The following is a 19,124-nucleotide window of genomic DNA, read 5'->3' on the forward strand; positions in this document are numbered from 1 at the left end:
CAACTTGAACCTAGCATACAAATGTTTTCCCCCTCTCTCTGATGGACAAATTATTTTTATGTTCAGGTTAGCTGATTCAGAGGGTGGTACTGCCCACTTTGGGAACCGCTGTCCTACATGATGCATTTATGCTATCTGAATGTAAAATTGAATTGAAAAAGTGTGCAGACCATGGACAATGAATTAACAAAGCTGACTGCTGATTGTCTCTTATTTGTTTTCTTTATGAAACTGCTGACATTCATAGATCAAACTGCCATGCCCATGTCCGCCACAGAAGCCCCACTGTCCTGCATGAAGATGGACTTCATCAAGCCTCTGGGAAGACAGAACAAGACCAGTGTCTCAGAGTTTGTCCTCTTGGGATTCTCTGTTGACCCAACAAAACAAACTATCCTCTTTGCTCTTGGCTTATTAATCTTTGTGTTAACTTTGGCAGGGAATCTAACCATCATTACATTGATCTGGATAGATCAGTGCCTCCAAACTCCCATGTATTTCCTCCTGGGCTATCTATCTTTTATTGAGATCTGCTATACTTCCACCACTGTCCCAAAGATGTTGTGGGACCTCTTGCTGGGAGACAAGACCATCTCTTTCATAGGATGTGCACTTCAAATGTATTTCTTTGTCACATTAGGAAGCATGGAATGTGTGCTTCTCTCAGCTATGGCATATGACCGCTATGCAGCTATCTGCCACCCACTGCGCTACACCATTCTCATGAGCCAGAAAACATGTTGGGGATTCCTGGCATCTTCCTGGGCTATTGGAAACATCAATTCCATCGTCAACACAGCCCTGGTCTTTTCTCTTGACTTCTGCCACTCCAATGAAATTGACCACTTCTTCTGTGACATTCCTCCCCTCCTGCAACTCTCTTGCTCTGATACTTTGGATAGCCAGATGATGACCTTTACCATCTCTGGTAGTATCATGATTGTGGCTTTCTGCCTGATCCTTCTTTCCTATATCCTCATTGTCTCTTCAGTGTTGAAAATCCGTACAGCTCAGGGCAGGATAAAGGCATTTTCCACCTATGCTTCCCATCTCACTGTGGTGAGCATCTTCTATGGCACCCTCATGTACATGTACATACGCCCTTCTTCCAGTCATTCCATGGAACAGGACCGCCTGGTTGCTGTGCTATATGTCATCATTACACCAATGCTCAATCCCCTAATCTACAGTTTCAGGAGTAAGGAAGTGCTGGGGGCAGTTCGGCGAGTTCTTAGTAAGAACAGGTGGTAGGTATACAATTGGCAGAATCAAGAGTTGAACACCCCCTCAAATAAAATAAAACAAATTGATTGAAAAGGCCTGCTTGTTTTTATTTCTTCCTTTCCAACTTGAATGTGGTTCACATAATGTGGAACAAAACGTCCGCCACAGATTTATTAAAAAAACACAGTTGATAACCATCTAAGAACATAAGAACATATGAAAAGCCTTGCTGGATCAGACCAAGGCCCATCAAGTCCAGCAGTCTGTTCACACAGAGGCCAACCAGGTGCCTCTAGGAATCCTACAAACAAGACAACTGCAGCAGCATTCTCCTGCCTGTGTTCCACAGTACCTCATATAATAGGCATGTGCCTCTGATCCTGGAGTGAATAGGTATTCATCATGTCTAGTATCCATTTTTACTAGTAGCCAGGAATAACCCTATCCTCCACGAACATGTCTACTCCCCTCTTAAAGCCTCTCAAGTTGGCAGCCGTCACCCCACCCTGGGGCAGGGAGTTCCATCTAAAGCTGGTGTGTTGTGTGGTTTAAGATTAGTAAAGTTTTTCCCCCAACTTTGCCTCAGTATTAAAACATCTGAACTTTGCTTACATTCTGAAATCTCAGAAGGTTTTACCTGCTTAAGGAAATCTTTAGTCTTAACCATAGAAGGCTGTTACATTTGACTTTGAAGTACTTTAAGTGAACCAATAAAATAATAGGCACCATCCAGCCAAAGTAAATTACAATTGTGCCAATGAGACAATTTAGCACCTGTTTGGAAATATAATCCTCAACATATTTACACCCTTTAAAGCCCATTAACTTCAATACTTTGAAAGTTGTAACCCTGCTTGCAGTTGAACTTGAAAACTCTCACATTTAAATCAATTGGATATAAAATGACACATAAGTGTGTGTGGATCATACCCACTATTTTAGGAATATGGCTTTGAAATCTCTAGACATTCTTCACTTATGTCATTTTAAATTATTCAGGGTCACAGAAAGAGAAGTGGTTAACATCCCATTTTATAAAAGGAACCCCTAAGAGAAATAAAGGTAATAAATAAAAAAGAAGTAGTGATTAACAAAATTAGAAGTACACATAGCAACTATTAGTGAATGGATTAGACATCATATAGCCAATAGATATCCAGTCTGACTTTCTCTTCCCCTCTGCCCTTTGCAATTGCTCAGAAACAATAATCAGTATTCTTCAATAACTTGCAATTTGCCAGTCTATTAAACAGTTTTTAGAAAAATATTCCAACTCCAAATCCCATAAGCAACCAATATGGCTGACTAAAGAGAGTGAGAAAACATGTAGCATGTCTTCCGCAAGGAACCCTTTATTAGACTATTATCCCTTGTAAAGTATAGTTTGATTGCTGTATCTTCAGCAAAGGCAGGCTGAAGGGTTGGCAAGTTTAGTGTGAGAGGTTGAAGGCACCTCCTTTACCAAGGTTTTTTTTCCAGAATGGCACAACAGAATAAAAGATTGCTATCAATAAATGAAGCAGGTAAACTGCATTGCAAAGGATAGTTTGGTATTATAAGTTTTTAGGTATTGTTTAGCATTTTAAGTTTTCCTTTTGTCAGCTCTTCAAATACGCAAACTCTGGGTGATACTCGGGCAGTCGCTTTCTCTCAGCCTAGTCTATGTGCTGTTATTATGGCAAAATGGAAAGAACACACTACACAGTGCTCCATGGAGGAGAGACTAAATATACCTCTATACATCATCCCACCTATCTAAAACCTATGGAAGAGGAGGGTCGCTGACCATTTGGACAGCCCCACTCCCCAGTAACACCGATTGTGTTGGAAAGAAATGTTTCACAACATGCCCTCAAATTTGTGTTGGTTTTGGGATGTTCTTGAAAATAGCAGGCATATTAATTCCTCTGTATACTGTGCCAAACTATTACTGGAACTATTTCCTCATGCTACAGAGATGCCCTTTCTCTCACTGTTCTCGGACAACAATTTCATGCTATCCTAACCTTGTGGGCTTTAGATCCATGTGGTCACTCCTTTATAGCCTGGAACTGGTCCAAACCATCTATAAGGCTGATGCTGGGAAAGAAATGTGTGACCTTGGGCTTAAAGCAGGTTCACAGGACTTCATGCAAAACAGTATTCTGGACTATATTGCATCAAATACATATTAAATACCAGATTGGGTAGATGAGGGGTAGGAAAAGTAGAAAGTAGTGTAGTGCTTAGTACTGAGATAATATTTGATTCATGCAGCAATGCTAGGGATGCTTTCCTGGGAGTAAGCCTCATTGGATGAAATTAGCCTTGAAAGTTTCCACCACTTGTCTCCTTGCATTTTGTCATCAAAGCAGGTGGATGAATTCATCACACTCACCATTCTTGCAGAATGTTATAAAGCAGAAGGCAGTGAGGTGGATCAGGGGCAGGGACACTTTGTGTGCGATAAGGGGGTCACTGCACACCATTTAACTAAACATTTCTTGGATGTGTGAGGAATAGACATGGAGCAGCAGCTGCCATGTATTTTGAATGATGTAGGGTTTATTATTTGTCCAGTCTCCAATTCACAGCAGATGCAAGGAACAATTGCTGGAGCACCCAGCATCCTCAAATATACATGGTTTTTAAAAAGTTATTATTCCTGTTGTTTTACCCCATCCTACCCTCACTTCATCCAAGAGACTGTGCTAATGACTCTAAGGAGTTCTTTTCATCATGCTGCTTGCTTCCAGTTCCTCCAGGGGAAAGTATCTGCATATGGAAGATGACTGAAAATGTTTGTTCCTGTCTCGTTGAAGGCTCAGTAACAGCAGAGATCACATGGAGGCTCTTCGGTGGTGGATAAAGATCCCCCGAAAAAAGGCTCTGACCGAGACACACAGAATTTTGGCTTGTCTCAAATGGAGACATGAGTGTAGCTCCAAGAAAGAAGATCTCATTGCTGGTGACTGGCTGTCCCAACAGAATTCTTAGACCTTGACTCAATCAATATGCCAAGCAGGTAACAAATTCATTGTTATTGCATTTTAATCACAGAGCCATTGTAAAGCTTTTCTGGATTGTGAAAGCATTTCAAAGGACCCCTTGAAGGAACTTTTCTTCTTGTGTGTCAACTGTCGGGTGAGGCAACAGATGTCCTGAATTAGTATGTAACGTGGATGATGTCTGTATGAGCACCTATAAATTAACACTCAGTCCTGGACACATTGGCATGCCAATCGAGATCTGGGGAATCTTCTTGTTTGGCTTAAAGTTGCTTTCAGATCCAGGGCCACACAAGGGCCACAGCTCTGTGTAGCATGGTATCCTTTTAGTCAGCTTTCCCTGGCTTGCCAGATGCAGTGTTTCATTCAGAGGGGTGATTTCACCAGGTATCAATTTCTGATCACATCCAGGTTGGACTGCTGCAATACACTCTACTTGGTGCTGCTTATGAAGGCTGTTTGGTAGCATCAGCCTGGTCTACATGCAGCAACTAGAATGCTTGTGGGCACTAGTTTCAGGGACCTTATGTTGGCTGTTTTAAAAAGGCCATGCTGTCTGCTTCTTGGTACAACTCAGAGTGGTGCTTATTGCTTCACAGTTTGAGTCCTGAATACCTGAAGGTGTGTGACATCCTGTATGAACATGCCTGCCAATTGAGATCATCCTCATCAAATACCCTCCCCTACATGCCTGCTCTTTCAGAAGCTAGATGGGTGAGCATCAAAGACATGGCTTCTCAGTAGTGACTCACAAGGTTTTGAACTCTCTCTCCAGAGAAGCTCACCTGGCACCAAATTCTCAGTCTTTTAGTTGCCAGGCAAGGATAATTTTATTTCCTTAAGTTTTTTTAGCTCAACTTCTTTGTGTGGTATCAGCTCCCCTGTTTTTCCTCCACTACTAAGAAGATTCTTTTTAATTTTTAGGACAATTATTTCTAGCATTTTTGAAATCATCCCAGGTTTAATCTGGTCTGTGATTTACTGACGAAATGTAAAATAGAATTGAAAAACTGTGCTGACCATGAACACTGAATAATAAAAACTGGCTGCTGTCTCTTATTTGTTGTCTTTATTAAAATGCTAACATTCGCAGATCAGAAAGCCATACCTCTTTCTACCAAAGAAGCCCCACTGTCCTGCATGAAGATGGACTTCATCAAGCCTCTGGGAAGACAGAACCAGACCAGTGTCACGGAATTTGTCCTCTTGGGGTTCTCTGTTGACCCAAAGGAGCAGACTCTTCTCTTTGCTCTTGGCTTACTAGCCTATCTGTTAACGTTGACAGGGAATCTAGCCATCATTACATTGATCCGGATAGATCAGTGCCTTCAAACTCCCATGTACTTCCTCCTGAGCTATCTGTCTTGTACTGAAATCTGCTGTATATCCACCACTGTCCCAAAGATGTTGTGGGACCTCTTGCTGGGAGACAAGACCATCTCTTTTGTAGGATGTAGACTCCAAATGTATTTCTTTATCACATCAGGGAGCATGGAGTGTGTGCTTCTCTCAGCTATGGCATACGACCGCTATGCAGCTATCTGCCACCCACTACGCTACACCATTCTCATGAGCCGGAAAACATGTTGGGAATTCCTGGCATCTTCTTGGGCTATCGGAAACGTCAATTCCATCGTCAACACAGCCTTGGTCTTTTCCCTCGACTTCTGCCACTCCAATGAAATTGACCACTTCTTCTGTGACATTCCTCCCCTCCTGCAACTCTCTTGCTCTGATACCTTGGTTAGCCAGATGGTGACCTTTACCGTCTCTGGGTGTGTCATCATTGTGCCTTTCTGCCTGATCCTTCTTTCCTATATCCTCATAGTCTCCTCAGTGTTGAAAATCCGTACAGCTCAGGGTAGGATGAAGGCGTTTTCCACCTGTGCTTCACATCTCACTGTGGTGAGCATCTTCTATGGCGCCCTCATGTACATGTACATACGTCCTTCTTCTAGTTATTCCATGGAACAGGACCGCCTGGTTACTTTGTTATATGTCATCATTACTCCAATGCTCAATCCCTTAATCTACAGTTTCAGGAATAAGGAAGTGCAGGGAGCGGTTCGGCGAGCGCTTCGTAAGAACAGGTGGTAGTATGGAGTTGGCAGCTAAAAAAGGTGACCTCCCCTGGCAAAGTAAAATAAAATTGATTGGAAAAGCCTACTTTTTAAATTTCTTTTTCACCTGAATGTTGTTTGCATAGAATGTAACAAAACATCCACCACAGATTTATAAAAATCAGGTGTTAAATCATCTAAAGCTGTTGTTTTGTGATGTTTAACATTAGTAAAGATTCCCCCCCCCCCAAACATTGCCTCAGTATTAAAACATGTAAAATTGGTGTACTTTTTAAAGCTCAGGAGGTTTCTACTGCTTAAGGAAACCCCCAATCTTAATGGTAGAAGGCTGTTGCATTTAACTTAGAAGTATTTTAAATGAACCAATAAAATAATGGGCACCATCCATCCAATGTTAATTACAATTGTGTCCCATTGATGTCAATGTGATAATATAGCCTCTCCTTGGCAATACAGTCCTAAACAGATTTACACCCTTGAATGCCCATGGTCTTAAAGATTTAACTCTGCATGAACTGTAAACCTCTCACATTTCAATCAATCAGATGTAAAATGACACATAAGTGTGTGTGGATCATCCTCACTATTTTAGAAATATGTCTTGGAAATCTTTAGGCATTCTTTGCTCTTGTCATTTTAAATACTTAACCAACTTCAAAAAGGAAGTGGTTCACATCCCACTTCATAAGAAGAGCCAATAAAAGAGTTGGTGAGAAATAAAGATAATCAATAAAGAAAATATGGGGTAATGATTCACAAAATAAGAAGAATACATGCAGCAGTTATTAGTGAATGGACTGGACATTGTATAGCAATAGGCATACTAATGACTGAAAATTCCAATCTGACATTCTCTGCCCCCTGCTATTTGCAATAGGTCTTAGAATCAAGAGTTGGAAGGGACCACCAGGGTCATCTAGTCCCACCCCTGCAAAATTCAGGAAATTCACAACTACCTCCCCACTAATCAGTGACTCCAAAATCTCATGTACGTCCTCCTGAGCTATCTACCTTGTATTGAAATCTGCTGGATATCCACCACTGTCCCAAAGCCACTAATAACAAAGACACTAATAAAACTAATAACAAAGGCACTAATAACAATATTCAGTATTCTTCAAGAATTTGCCGGTTTCCAGTCTGTTAAGCAACTTTTAGAAAAAGATTCCAACTCCAAATCCCACAAGCAACCAATAAGGTTGACTAAAGAGATTGAGAAATCATATAGCATGTCTTCCACTAGGAACTCTTTATTAGGAAGAAGAAGAGTTAGTTTTTATATGCCAATTTTCTCTACCTTTTAAAGCGAATCAGACCGGCTTAAAATCTCCTTCCCTTCCTCTCCCCACTACAGACATCTTGTGAGGTAGGTGAGGCTGAGAAAGCTCTAAGAGAACTGTGACTGGCCCAAGAGCTGGCTTCATGTGAACGAGTGGGTAAACTAACCCCACTGCCGCTCTTGTGGAGGATTGGGGAATCGAACCCTGTTCACCAGATTAGAGTCTGCCGTTCATGTGGAGGAGTGGGGAATCAAACCCAGTTCTCTAGATCAGAATCCACCACTCTTAACCACTACATCATGCTGGCTCTAGACTATTTATTATCCCTCCTATAGTTTGAAGCTGCATCTTTTTCAAAGCACCAGGTGCAGAGCAGCCAAGTTTAGAGGGCGAGGTTGAATGCATCTCCTTTACCAAGGTCTTCTCCATAATGGAACTACAGAAAAAAAAGACAGCTATCAATAAATGATGCAAGTAAACTGCGTAGCAAAGGAGAATTTAGCTATTACAAGTGTTTAGGTTTAGCATTTTATGTGTTTTTTTTCTCAGTAATGCAAAACTCTGGAAGTCTCTCCCCAGTAAGCTACGTCTGTCTCCTTCTGCTGCCATCTTCTGCTAGCGGATGAAGACTTTTTATTCCATTTGGCATTCACTCAGTGATCTCTCTTTCCTGATGAATGTTTCAATGACTGTTTGAATGTCTTTGTAGATATATTAATGCTTTTAAAATTTGTTTGAATGAAGTGTGTTGGGGGGTTAATTTCAATATTTTTAAAATGTGATTTTATCATTTATGTTTTAAATGGCTAGCTGCCTTAGTGGCCTTTGTGAAAGCAGAAAGGCAGGATAAAATTTTGTAAATAAAAAAAATAAAAAATGATTCATCCCCCATATCAGTTTTTAAGATAAGGATTTTAAGGGAGCATTTCCATTTTCTTAGCCAATATATTACCAGTGAAGGGATGAAGTGGGAAGGGCTCTTTATATATGGATGAACACGGTACAATACTGTTCAACTTTACTCTGTGCCTGCAAAAGGGGGGGGTGTTCCTAGCCTTAAAGGGTTTAGGGAACCCCCTGGGAATGTTTCCATTGGTGTTGGTGCAAGGCTCGGGTAGATGGGCGGCTTCCCACTGCCAGCGTAAGTACCCCTGAATTGGCATTCAAGTCCACTTAGCCAGCACAAGTGGCACATGCCAGCATAGGTGTCACGCTGGCTCCTGACCAGCTCCACCCCCCATCAGGATCGCTCAGTTACAGCAAAAATCAGTTAACGGTTTTAAAAAGGTATTATTTCTGATATTTTACCCCATCCCACCCTCATTTCATCCAAGAGACTGTGCTAATGACCCTAGGGAGTTCTTTTTTCATGCTAGTTACTTCCATCACCTCTAGGGAAAAGTGTCTGAGTATAGAAGATGACTACAAACATTTGTTCCTGTCTCGTTAAAGGCTCAGTAACAGCAGAGATGACTTGAAGGCTCTTAGGTGGTGGACAATGATCACTCCTAAAAAGCTCCAGCTGAGAGACACAGAATTTCGGCTTGTCCCAGATGGAGACATGAGTGCAGCTCCAAGAAAGAAGATCTCATGGCCAGTGACTGGCTGTCCCAACAGCATTCTTAGATCTTGATGCAGTCAATAAGCCTGGCAGGTAACAAATTGGTCGTTATTGCATTTTAATCACGGAACCATTGTAATGGTTTTCCGGATTGTGAAAGCACTTCAGAGGACCACTTGAAGGAGCGTTTCTTCTTATGTTTCAACTATCAGGTGAGTCAACAGATGTCCTGAACTGGTGTGTAATATGGATGATGGCTGGATGAGAGCCAACAAATCCCTGTTCAGTCCTGGTCATATTGGCATGCCAATTGAGATTTGTGGACTCTTCCTGTTTGGGTTCAGGTTGCCTTCCAGTCCAGGGCTACAGATGGAAGCTCAGCTCTGTGTAGCATGGTGTCCCTTTAGTCAGCTTTCCCTGGCTTGCCAGATGCAGTGTTTCATTCAGAGGGGGTAATTTTGCCAAGTATCCATTTGTGAATACATCTAGGTTGGACAACTGCAATACAGTCTACTTGGTGCTGCTTTTGAAGGCTATTTTAGGTCAATCATAGCCAGTTCTTCTCCTTATGGTAAGGACCTTACCACATCTTTTGTTCATCAGGGGGGGTTCAAAGGGAACCTCGCCTCCTTTTTTCATAAGCTGAAAAACTAGTTGGATCTATCCCATGGGTTATGAAAGATTCAAAGTCTGTGGGAAATGATTGTTCAGTTTTCAAAAGCAGGACTGGAACTGAGCAAGACTTTTTAATGGATCAAGGTTTTTAAAAAAATGGAAGACAGCCTTTTCAATTAATAAAAGGCAGTTTCAAATGATTGATGCTTGCGATAAGTGCATTCTGCTTACTTCCATTTATGAAATTAAAAGGGGAGGAAACACCAATGTGTATTCTTTAGAAAGCAAAGTCTTTCTGATGTTGCTTTAGAGTATTGGGGAAAAAGCCCAGCCAAACAGAACTACTGCCTTCCTTCAGCCATAGGCTTAATGGACTGTAACCTACCAGTCCACTTGGCAGATTTTGAAGCTTTTTCTAGCCTCATGTGCTTTCTTCTGAAGGAAATGGCTCTTCTGATGAAGGAAGGTTGGAGGAAGTCTTCAGCTTTTGCTGAGTGCAGAGGTAGGATTCAAACAATTGTCCAGCGCCTCGAACATGTCTTTCTCAAGCAGGCAAACCTCAATGTTGGTGACAGAGCAGGTTCAAAGGGAGAAGCTAAGGGGAAACAGGAAGAGAACAGGATTGCATACCGGACAGGATTCTAGGGCAGTCAGCACAGGACAAATGGAACAAAAAAAAATCTGACTTTATTTACAAAAACAAAATTTTAAACAAGAATTCTTGACAGTCCTGCCAGCAGTCACTTCTGCTGAGATCTTGGATTCAAGGATTGTCAAGTTGGAACCAGGTAAGCCTCCATTCAAAACCAAGGTGACCACTAAGAAGGACCAATTCCTTGCTTCCTTGTTCTGAGGGTACAGCTCATTGCTACACTCTTTCCTACAAGACGTTTTTCTGTCCTTTTCACTGAATTATTTAAAAAATGAACCAGAATTCCATTTATCTTATTGCATAAAGTGTGTGTGCCTGTGAGGAGCAACACACACACATTCATTAGTATTCATTAGTATCACCTCTCTTATTGAGGAAACTTTTGTATTTTTCCTGAAGACAGAGAAGGCATGACCCATTCCTTTCTCTGCACCCAGCTTCAAGTGCACAAGGAAGGATCTGCAGGCATTCCATGGAGTTCTTCCCTTCCCCTCTACTGCCTTCTGCTTGGCATTCTATTGCAATGCCATGTAAATGGCAAGACAAACCACCTATTGGATTGGACCCAACCTTGTTTTCTCCTGGTAAAAAAGGGAGGAGAGGTCCCTGTTGACCAGCAAAAAATAGGCTAAGTTGGGGATCATGTGACCCAGAAGGAGAAAAACCTCATGGGGCAGAAGCTTTAATAATGAGTAAGAATAGGTAAGACTGAAAAAAAAGCTGCATCCAACAAACTACCAATACTACAAAATTTTTCAGATGTCATTTGTAGCTCTTGAGTAGTCCGACCACCATCCAGTGAAAGCAAAAGCAACATTTGCTCTTATACCTACCTGTCAGATGCCAAAATTATTTCAGCATTGAAGAAGAAGAAGAAGAGTGGTTTTTATATGCCAACTTTCTCTACCACTTAAGGGAGACTCGAATCGGTTTACAATCACTTCCCCTTCCCCTTTCCACAACAGACACCCTGTGAGGAGGAGGAGGAGGAAGAAGAAAAGAAGAAGAAGAGTTGGTTTTTATATGCAGACTTTCTCTATCACTTAAGACAAAATCAAACCGGTTTACAATCACCTTCCCTTCCCCTCCCCACAACAGACACCCTGTGAGGTAGGTGAGGCTGAGAGAGTGTGACTAGCCCAAGGTCACCCAGCTGACTTCGTGTGTAGGAATGGGGAAACAAACCCAGTTCACCAGATTAGCCTCTGCCGCTCATGTGGAGGAGTGGGGAATTGAACCCGGTTCTCCAGATCAGAGTCCACCGCTCCAAACCACCGCTCTTAACCACTACACCGCATTGGCTCAGGTGGGGCTGGGAGAGCGCTAACAGAGCTCTAACAGAGCTGTGACTTGCCCAAGGTCACCCAGCTGGCTTCTTGTGTAGGAGCAAGGAAACAAATCCAGTTCACCAGATTAGCCTCTACCATTCATGTGGAGGAGTGGGGAATCAAACCTGGTTCTCCAGATCAGAGTCCATATTGTCATATTGGCTTCATTAATTTGTTGGGGTTTTAGACTTCCATTTGTAGTTCAAAGATATTCTGGTGTTTTAAATATTTTAATTCTCTAGTAATACAAATAAATCTATTACTGATGTCATGACATATTTTGCTACTAACTTGTACCGACCATTTAAATGCTTTTTTCCCTCTCTGATGGGAAAACTATTTTTATGTTTGGGTTAGCTGGTTGTTACATTTACCATTTTTCAGTATTTTGTTATATGTAATGACATGATCATAACCTCCACTCCACTGAAACTTCCTGTTTGGGTTAAGCGTTCATATTTGTTATTAGACAAGAGTAACCTAATGTCAGTCTTGCTTGATTTATTTCCTATTACTATCATTCCAATGGCCTACCAATGTGTATTTAAATTTACAATTAAATTTACTCATAAACTTGTAAAAATAAAGTGATCGTTGCCATTTGTTAAATGAGTCTGAGAATATACTCCTGCTTACTAACATAACAAGTACCTTTTAAAATATAGTCAAAGTCGATTTGTTTCTAGAATTTCAGCATAAGAAGGACTAAGTGGTCTATTGGCAATAGGACATTGGCCCACCAATAGTACACCTTCCCCCTTGTCCTACATGATGCATTTATACTGTCTGAATGTAAAATTGAATTGAAATGGTGTGTAGAATGTGGACAATGTATAGTAAAAGCTAACTGCTGACTGTCTCTTGTTTGATGTCTTTATGAAGCTGCTGACATTCATGGATCAAACTGCCATGCCCATGTCCGCCAAAGAAGCCCCACTGGCCCACATGAAGATGGACTTCATCAGGCCTCTGGGAAGACAGAACAAGACCAGTGTCTCAGAGTTTGTCCTCTTGGGATTCTCTGTTGACCCAAAGAAACAGACTCTCCTCTTTGCTCTTGGCTTATTAGCCTATCTGTTAACTTTGACAGGGAATCTAACCATCATTACATTGATCCGGATAGATCAGTGCCTCCAAACTCCCATGTACTTCCTGCTGAGCTATCTGTCTTGTATTGAAATCTGCTGGATATCTAGCACTGTCCCAAAGATGTTGTGGGACCTCTTGCTGGGAGACAAGACCATCTCTTTCATAGGATGTGCATTCCAAATGTATGTCTTTATCACATCAGGGAGCATGGAATGTGTACTTCTCTCAGCTATGGCATATGACCGTTATGCAGCTATCTGCCATCCACTGCGCTACACCATTCTCATGAGCAGGAAAATATGTTGGGGATTCCTGACATCTTCCTGGGCTATTGGAAATGTCAATTCCATCGTCAACACAGCCTTGGTCTTTTCCCTCGACTTTTGCCACTCCAATGAAATTGACCACTTCTTCTGTGACATTCCTCCCCTCCTGCAACTCTCTTGCTCTGATACCTTGGATAGCCAGATGGTGACCTTTACCATCTCTGGTGGTATCATGATAGTGGCTTTCTGCCTGATCCTTCTTTCCTATATCCTCATAGTCTCCTCAGTGCTGAAAATCCGGACAGCTCAGGGTAGGATGAAGGCGTTTTCCACCTGTGCTTCCCATCTCACTGTGGTGAGCATCTTCTATGGCGCCCTCATGTACATGTACATACGCCCTTCCTCTAGTCATTCCATGGAACAGGACCGCCTGGTTGCTTTGCTATATGTCATCATCACTCCAATGCTCAATCCCCTGATCTACAGTTTCAGGAATAAGGAAGTGCAGGGAGCAATTCAGCGAGCTCTTACTAAGAACAGATGGTAGGTATGCAGTTGGCACCTTAAAAAGGTGACTCCCCCCAAATAAAATTAAGTTGATTGAAAAAGCCTACTTGTTTTTTTTCTTTCTTTTCCACCTGAATGTTGTTTGCATAGGGTGAAACAAAATGTCCACCACAGATTTATAAAAAAATCAGTTGTTAAATCATCTACAGCTGGTGATGGAAATGTGTGACCTTGGGTTAAACCATGTTTACCAGGCTTCCTATAATGCCGTCTTCTGGACCATGTTACATCAAATATTTATGTTAAACATCAGATTGATTTGGTGAGAAGTAGACAAGGTAGAAACAGGTGTAGTGCTGGGCACTGAAACACGGTAAATAAGAGGGGAGGGGGAGAGGGGGGAAATGGTGGCAGGGCCAAAGCTGCCTGAACAGTGCCAAAAAAATTGGCATTATTCAGGATCCACATTTTTGGCTCCCCGTTTTTTACTGTTAACCCCTCCCCCCAATACCAGAAAGGTATTTTGTGGGGGTTTTCAGTTTGTCTTTAGCCCAATGTACATCCCTAACAAAGCCATCAATAGGGTTGGCGAGAGATAAATGCAATAAATAAATGAAATATGTATTATTCATATAATAAAGGAGTACATTTAACAACTCAAAACATAGTGGATGGACTGGGGTTTGGATAATAAAGTTTGAGAGAAAATTCCAACTTGGCCATGTTTTCCCTACTGCAACCCAACTCCTTTACAATACGTTAGGCATCATATTCTGTGTTCTTCTAGAATTCACATTCTGTCTGTCTATTAAAATCCCTTTAGAAAATATTACAGTTTGAAATTCCACAATCTAATGAGAACAAGAAGTGATGTAGCACATAGACTCCTGGGAACCTTCCTCTAGAATGTATAGCATGCCTTGTAAAGTATAGTTTGGAGCAGCATGTTTGATAAGGCACAGGCTGAACAGAGGCTGAGTTTGGTGTGCAAGGTCAAAAACATCAACTTTATCAAAGTATTTTCCAGAATGGGGCTACAAAAGGAATGACTTTCAGTAAACAAAGCAGGTAAACTACACTGCAAAGTCTAGCATTATAACGTTTCATTAGTTAACTCTTTAAACATGCAAAATGATGTAATGTGCTTGTCCCACAACTTACCCCGAGCTTCATGTACTAGTTCTGCACATTTTAAAAAAACAAAGGCTTGGGAATTTTTCTGTATTATTGTAATGATATGGCCATTACCAGTGACAGAATGTGAAGGAAAGGGGTCTGTGTGTTCATGCAAGCACTCACACACACACAGTTATGTGAAATATGTACATGTGACTGAATATAGTTTTATATGTTTGAGACAGTTCTGATTTTATTTTATTAAGAATAGTTCATGAATATATCAACATCAGTATAGCTAATGGAGTCTTGCAGGTGACTTCTCAAAGCAAAAGGGGAATGGGGGAACTCAACTGGTAGCGTTCAAAAAATATTCAAAACATCAGATAGATGAACATAAGACAGAAATATTTCCCCAGCCATATGGTTGAGGCGGAGATGATTTCCTAGATCCACTGGCCTCCCTGCCCCTCCTTCATCTTCCCTAGTTCCTCCTTTGTTTCTGTGGCCCCTGCCTACAATCATTTTGGGCTTCCCTACCTTTAGGATGGAATTTTATTATAGCAGTAGGTTTAAATGAAATAGCCATCTGCATTTGATGTGGTAAATTATATTTAAAATGAAGTTTTCATGGATATTGTACAGTATGAAATTGTTGGAAGCCATCCTGAGCCCAGTGTTCAAATCCCACTCAGCGGTGAAGTTAATCCATTCACTTTTTGTTGGGAATTAGACAGTGAGTTTTGTCTATGTCAGGACAACAAAAATAGTTAAATGCTTGCATGTTAACAAAAATAGTTAAATTTGTTTGCATGATCTCGGGGAACAGTGCTGGCCACTTAGCCAGTGTTAATTGGTCAGTTAAGCTGGTATTGGTCATGTGATGGTCAGTCGCATTGCAAGAAGCTGGAGTTAAAACTGCCGTTTTGTTGTTAAGAGAGACTTGCTATGCTTAAATGCTTCTTCCTCAAGTTATGAGCCACATGACCGCAAGAGTTAAAGAGAAATGAATTGCAGTTAGAAGTTATTATTCTATATCCCAAGTTTACCCTCCCTTTAATATAGTAAACATAAGTTTTGTTAAATAAAGCAATGTGTTTAGAGTCTTTGTGAGTGTTTGTGATCCATAATCCACAAGATCACAATCTTTTCGCATTTAATCTCAACACTTTTGGCCAGTTGGTCTCTCTCAGCCAAACTGATCTCAAATGCTGTTGTGAGAATAAAATGGAAGACCCGGGTATGTTGCTCTGAGCTCCTTGGAGGAAGGCTAATAATGTATATAGAGATGCACTATTCAACCTATCTAACAGTTATGAAGGAGGTCTCTAAGCCTCTGAATTCCCAGCAATCCAACTAATCAAATGGGAAAAAATGTTTCACAAAATAATCTCTAATTTGTGTAAGTTCTGGGTTGTTATGGAAACAAGTGAACATATTAATTCCACAAGGCAACTCTGCATGCAATGATTTTTCTATTTCACACTGGAACCATTTCCTCATGTCACTGAGATCTAGTCCATTATCTCACTGGTCTCAGACAACCAGTTGATATTTTTGTGCCATTCGTTTTATCTTGAGAAGCTGGGCTTCAGAGCCACAAGATTACCCCTTTATGCCCTAATGGCTCAGGACAGAGCTCAACATCCATAAGACGGATGGCTTGATGGAAATGGCTGAGCTTGGTCTTAAAGCTGGTTCACAGATCATGAAATAATCCAGTCCTCAGGATGAGATTACGTCTAATGCTTAATAAGGATCTGATCAGAGTGAACTAAGGAGAGGTAGAAGATGCTCATGTATTCTTGCTTATGTTTTATACTTTTGCCATTGTTACTGAAGATTTGTTTTATTGTAAACCACCCTGAACCCTGCTTTGGCAGGGAGAGGATGGATTATTATTATTATTATTATTAATAATAATAATAATAATAATAATAATAATAGTAGTAGTAGTAGTAGTAGTAGTATTGGGTGAAGACAGCTGTAGTGTAAAATGGACATTTTTTATCCCAACCTTTCGCTAGAATATAAGTGTGAGACACTGAAATCATGAATGATGCATATTTATATGGGAATGCTATTGAACATAGTGGGTCTTTCTTCTGAGTAGACATTCATATGCTTGCACTTACTGTAAATAGTGGGATTTAAACCAAGGAAAAGTAAGAAGGGATAGTGGAGGATGCTCTAATTCTGTGAATTGAAGTCTTTCTTCTCATCCATTCAGCTTGTTTTATGAATGTGCTTATTTAACACCCTCATGGTCACCCCTCCGATGACTTTGGGTCTTTGGATTATGCATGCCATTTCCGACTGTCAGAGGTCACCTCGCTCTCCCTCTGCATTGCCCCACGTTTTGCCACGTTTTCAAATTTGAGATAAAACACGTCCCTCAAAACACAGGCAAAATGAGTGGAAACGCAGGGGGAGAGTGAGGTGACCTCTGACGGTCAGAAACGGCATTCATAATCGAAACAAAGACCCCAGGTTGTTGGAGGGGTGACCACTAGTGAAACAGTCATGCATAAAAGACCTTGGCCTTCTTTTTCAGTTTCTTGCAAAGACAAACCATGCTGAAGTGATTGTGTTAAGAATTATCACCTGATACTGCCTTGGGAACTCTGCAGCTTAGTTTAGGAGGGGGGGAAAAATCAGGCAACCACAATGAAGTTATAACAGACCTTTCAGAACTGCTCTTTGTTTTCTTTTTCAGAAATGTTGAACCTTAGACCTCACCACTACATATTTAAAACAACTGGAGAAAAACATTTAACAGGGCATTTTTACTCTGTACCATATGTTCAAAACATGGTTGATAATCAAATCAAGCATTACATGATATAACTGTCCCTTCACAGATGGAGCCTCCCCACCAAATATTGCAGAATGTCACAGCAGTCACTGAATTTATACTCCTGGGACTCTCCAGCAACCCTAAAACACAACTGATTCTCTTTGCTGTCTTTCTCCTTATCTACTTGATGGCACTGACCGGGAATATTCTTATCCTTCTTGCCATCAGCTTGGACAACAAACTTCATAGCCCCATGTACTTCTTCCTGGGCAACCTTTCTGTGGTAGACATTGGATATACAACATCCACTGTTCCCAAGATGATGATGAATTATCTGTCTCATGAGAGAACTATCTCTCTATCTGGTTGCTTATCCCAACTATACTTCTTCATCTCCTTTGGCGGCATTGAATGCCTCCTGCTGGCTGTCATGGCATACGACCGATACGTTGCCATTTGCCATCCCCTGCATTACAGTGGGTTCATGAGCCACAAAGTCTGTGCCTCTTTAGCAGCCACTGCTTGGATTCTGGGCTTGGCTAATTCAGGTGTACACTCTGGCCTGATATCCCTTTTGTCTTTCTGCCAGGACAACGTCATCCATCACTTTTTCTGTGACATCCCGTCCCTTTTGCAGCTTTCTTGCTCCAACACACAAGTCAATCACACTGTTCTCTTTGTGGTGGGTGGGAGTGTGGGCATTGGTTCCTTTGTGTTTACACTAGTGTCTTATGTCTACATAGTTGCATCCATCCTCAGGATCCAAACAAAAGATGGGCGTCTCAAAACCTTCTCCACCTGTGCTTCTCACCTGACTGTAGTCAACATATTTTATGGCACTGGAATCTTTACATACTTTATCCCCAGCTCTGCTTCTTCTCATAAAAAGAATCAGGCCCTGTCTGTTATGTATGGGATTGTTGCACCTATGCTTAATCCAATAATATACTGCTTGAGGAACAAGGATGTACAAAACGCCCTTCAGAAAGCTATAGGCAAGGTGCAGTAGAAAAAAAAAAACCTGATGTGTTTTCAGGGCTCAAGTAAATGTGTGTTTTAAGCAGCATTAACATTCTGAAACTGACTCTCCTTAAAAGAACCCCTAAGTCTGGTAAAGATTGGATCAGGAGATCTGATTTTATTGGCTCGCAAATGGAGAAAAAAAATAGGGCCAATAAAATTGGACCCCCTGATCCAATCTTTACCAACTTCAGGGTTCTTGTAAGGACAGTCACCATCAGCTCTGCTGCAAATTTTGTGCCAGTACCTTTAAAAACTGCCCCCCGCAGAGCCCTCAAAGATTCCCCATGAAGTATAATGGAGCCTACATTTTCAGCTATCCAAAAAAAGCTGGGGGGAAATCCCATACCAGTATGGGGATTCAGCTTTTTTTCAGAAATGCCGAAAATGTTCAGGTCTACCATACCCAATGGTGCACACCACTAGATATCAGTAACTACTTAGAGATGCCTTCAGATGGGTAGCCATATTAGTCTGTAGCATCAGACTCATAGAAGCATATACCTTGGCACATTTTGTTGGTCTCCACAGGACTTGAATTTTGTTCTTCTTAGAGGTGTATAGAAAATGAAGATCTGGTACCTTTCTTTGCCCAAAATTC

The 19,124-nt window shown here is 41.2% G+C and overlaps 4 protein-coding genes across 4 annotated transcripts; all 4 read left to right on the plus strand.

The window, feature by feature from the left end:
* The first annotated feature begins 171 nt into the window (after positions 1–171).
* Positions 172–4,200, plus strand: LOC130490589 (olfactory receptor 5F1-like). The gene is made up of 2 exons (XM_056864409.1): positions 172–1,247; positions 4,026–4,200. Exons 1-2 carry the CDS (start codon positions 172–174, stop codon positions 4,198–4,200), a joined length of 1,251 nt encoding a protein of 416 aa, XP_056720387.1.
* Positions 4,201–5,357: 1,157 nt separating this feature from the next.
* Positions 5,358–6,308, plus strand: LOC130490591 (olfactory receptor 5F1-like). The gene has a single exon (XM_056864410.1). It carries the CDS (start codon positions 5,358–5,360, stop codon positions 6,306–6,308), a length of 951 nt encoding a protein of 316 aa, XP_056720388.1.
* Positions 6,309–12,622: 6,314 nt separating this feature from the next.
* LOC130490592 (olfactory receptor 5A2-like) lies at positions 12,623–13,630 on the plus strand. The gene has a single exon (XM_056864411.1). The coding sequence runs from the start codon at positions 12,623–12,625 to the stop codon at positions 13,628–13,630; it is 1,008 nt and encodes a 335-aa protein (XP_056720389.1).
* A 3,937-nt stretch (positions 13,631–17,567) lies between these two features.
* On the plus strand, positions 17,568–18,512 carry LOC130489678 (olfactory receptor 5V1-like). The gene has a single exon (XM_056863449.1). The coding sequence runs from the start codon at positions 17,568–17,570 to the stop codon at positions 18,510–18,512; it is 945 nt and encodes a 314-aa protein (XP_056719427.1).
* The last annotated feature ends 612 nt before the right edge of the window (positions 18,513–19,124 follow it).

The sequence above is a fragment of the Euleptes europaea genome, chromosome 18, assembly GCF_029931775.1.
Source record: "Euleptes europaea isolate rEulEur1 chromosome 18, rEulEur1.hap1, whole genome shotgun sequence".
NCBI classification, from domain to species: Eukaryota; Metazoa; Chordata; class Lepidosauria; order Squamata; family Sphaerodactylidae; genus Euleptes; species Euleptes europaea.

Bases quoted from the DNA above. Each gene is read 5' to 3' on its own strand.
- LOC130489678 (XM_056863449.1), top strand. From the start codon at position 17,568: ATGGAGCCTCCCCACCAAATATTGCAGAATGTCACAGCAGTCACTGAA.
- LOC130490591 (XM_056864410.1), top strand. From the start codon at position 5,358: ATGGACTTCATCAAGCCTCTGGGAAGACAGAACCAGACCAGTGTCACG.
- LOC130490589 (XM_056864409.1), top strand. From the start codon at position 172: ATGGACAATGAATTAACAAAGCTGACTGCTGATTGTCTCTTATTTGTT. The intron at 1,248-4,025 runs GTAGGTATACAA...GTCTCGTTGAAG, and splicing joins GTTCTTAGTAAGAACAGGTG to GCTCAGTAACAGCAGAGATC.
- LOC130490592 (XM_056864411.1), top strand. From the start codon at position 12,623: ATGGATCAAACTGCCATGCCCATGTCCGCCAAAGAAGCCCCACTGGCC.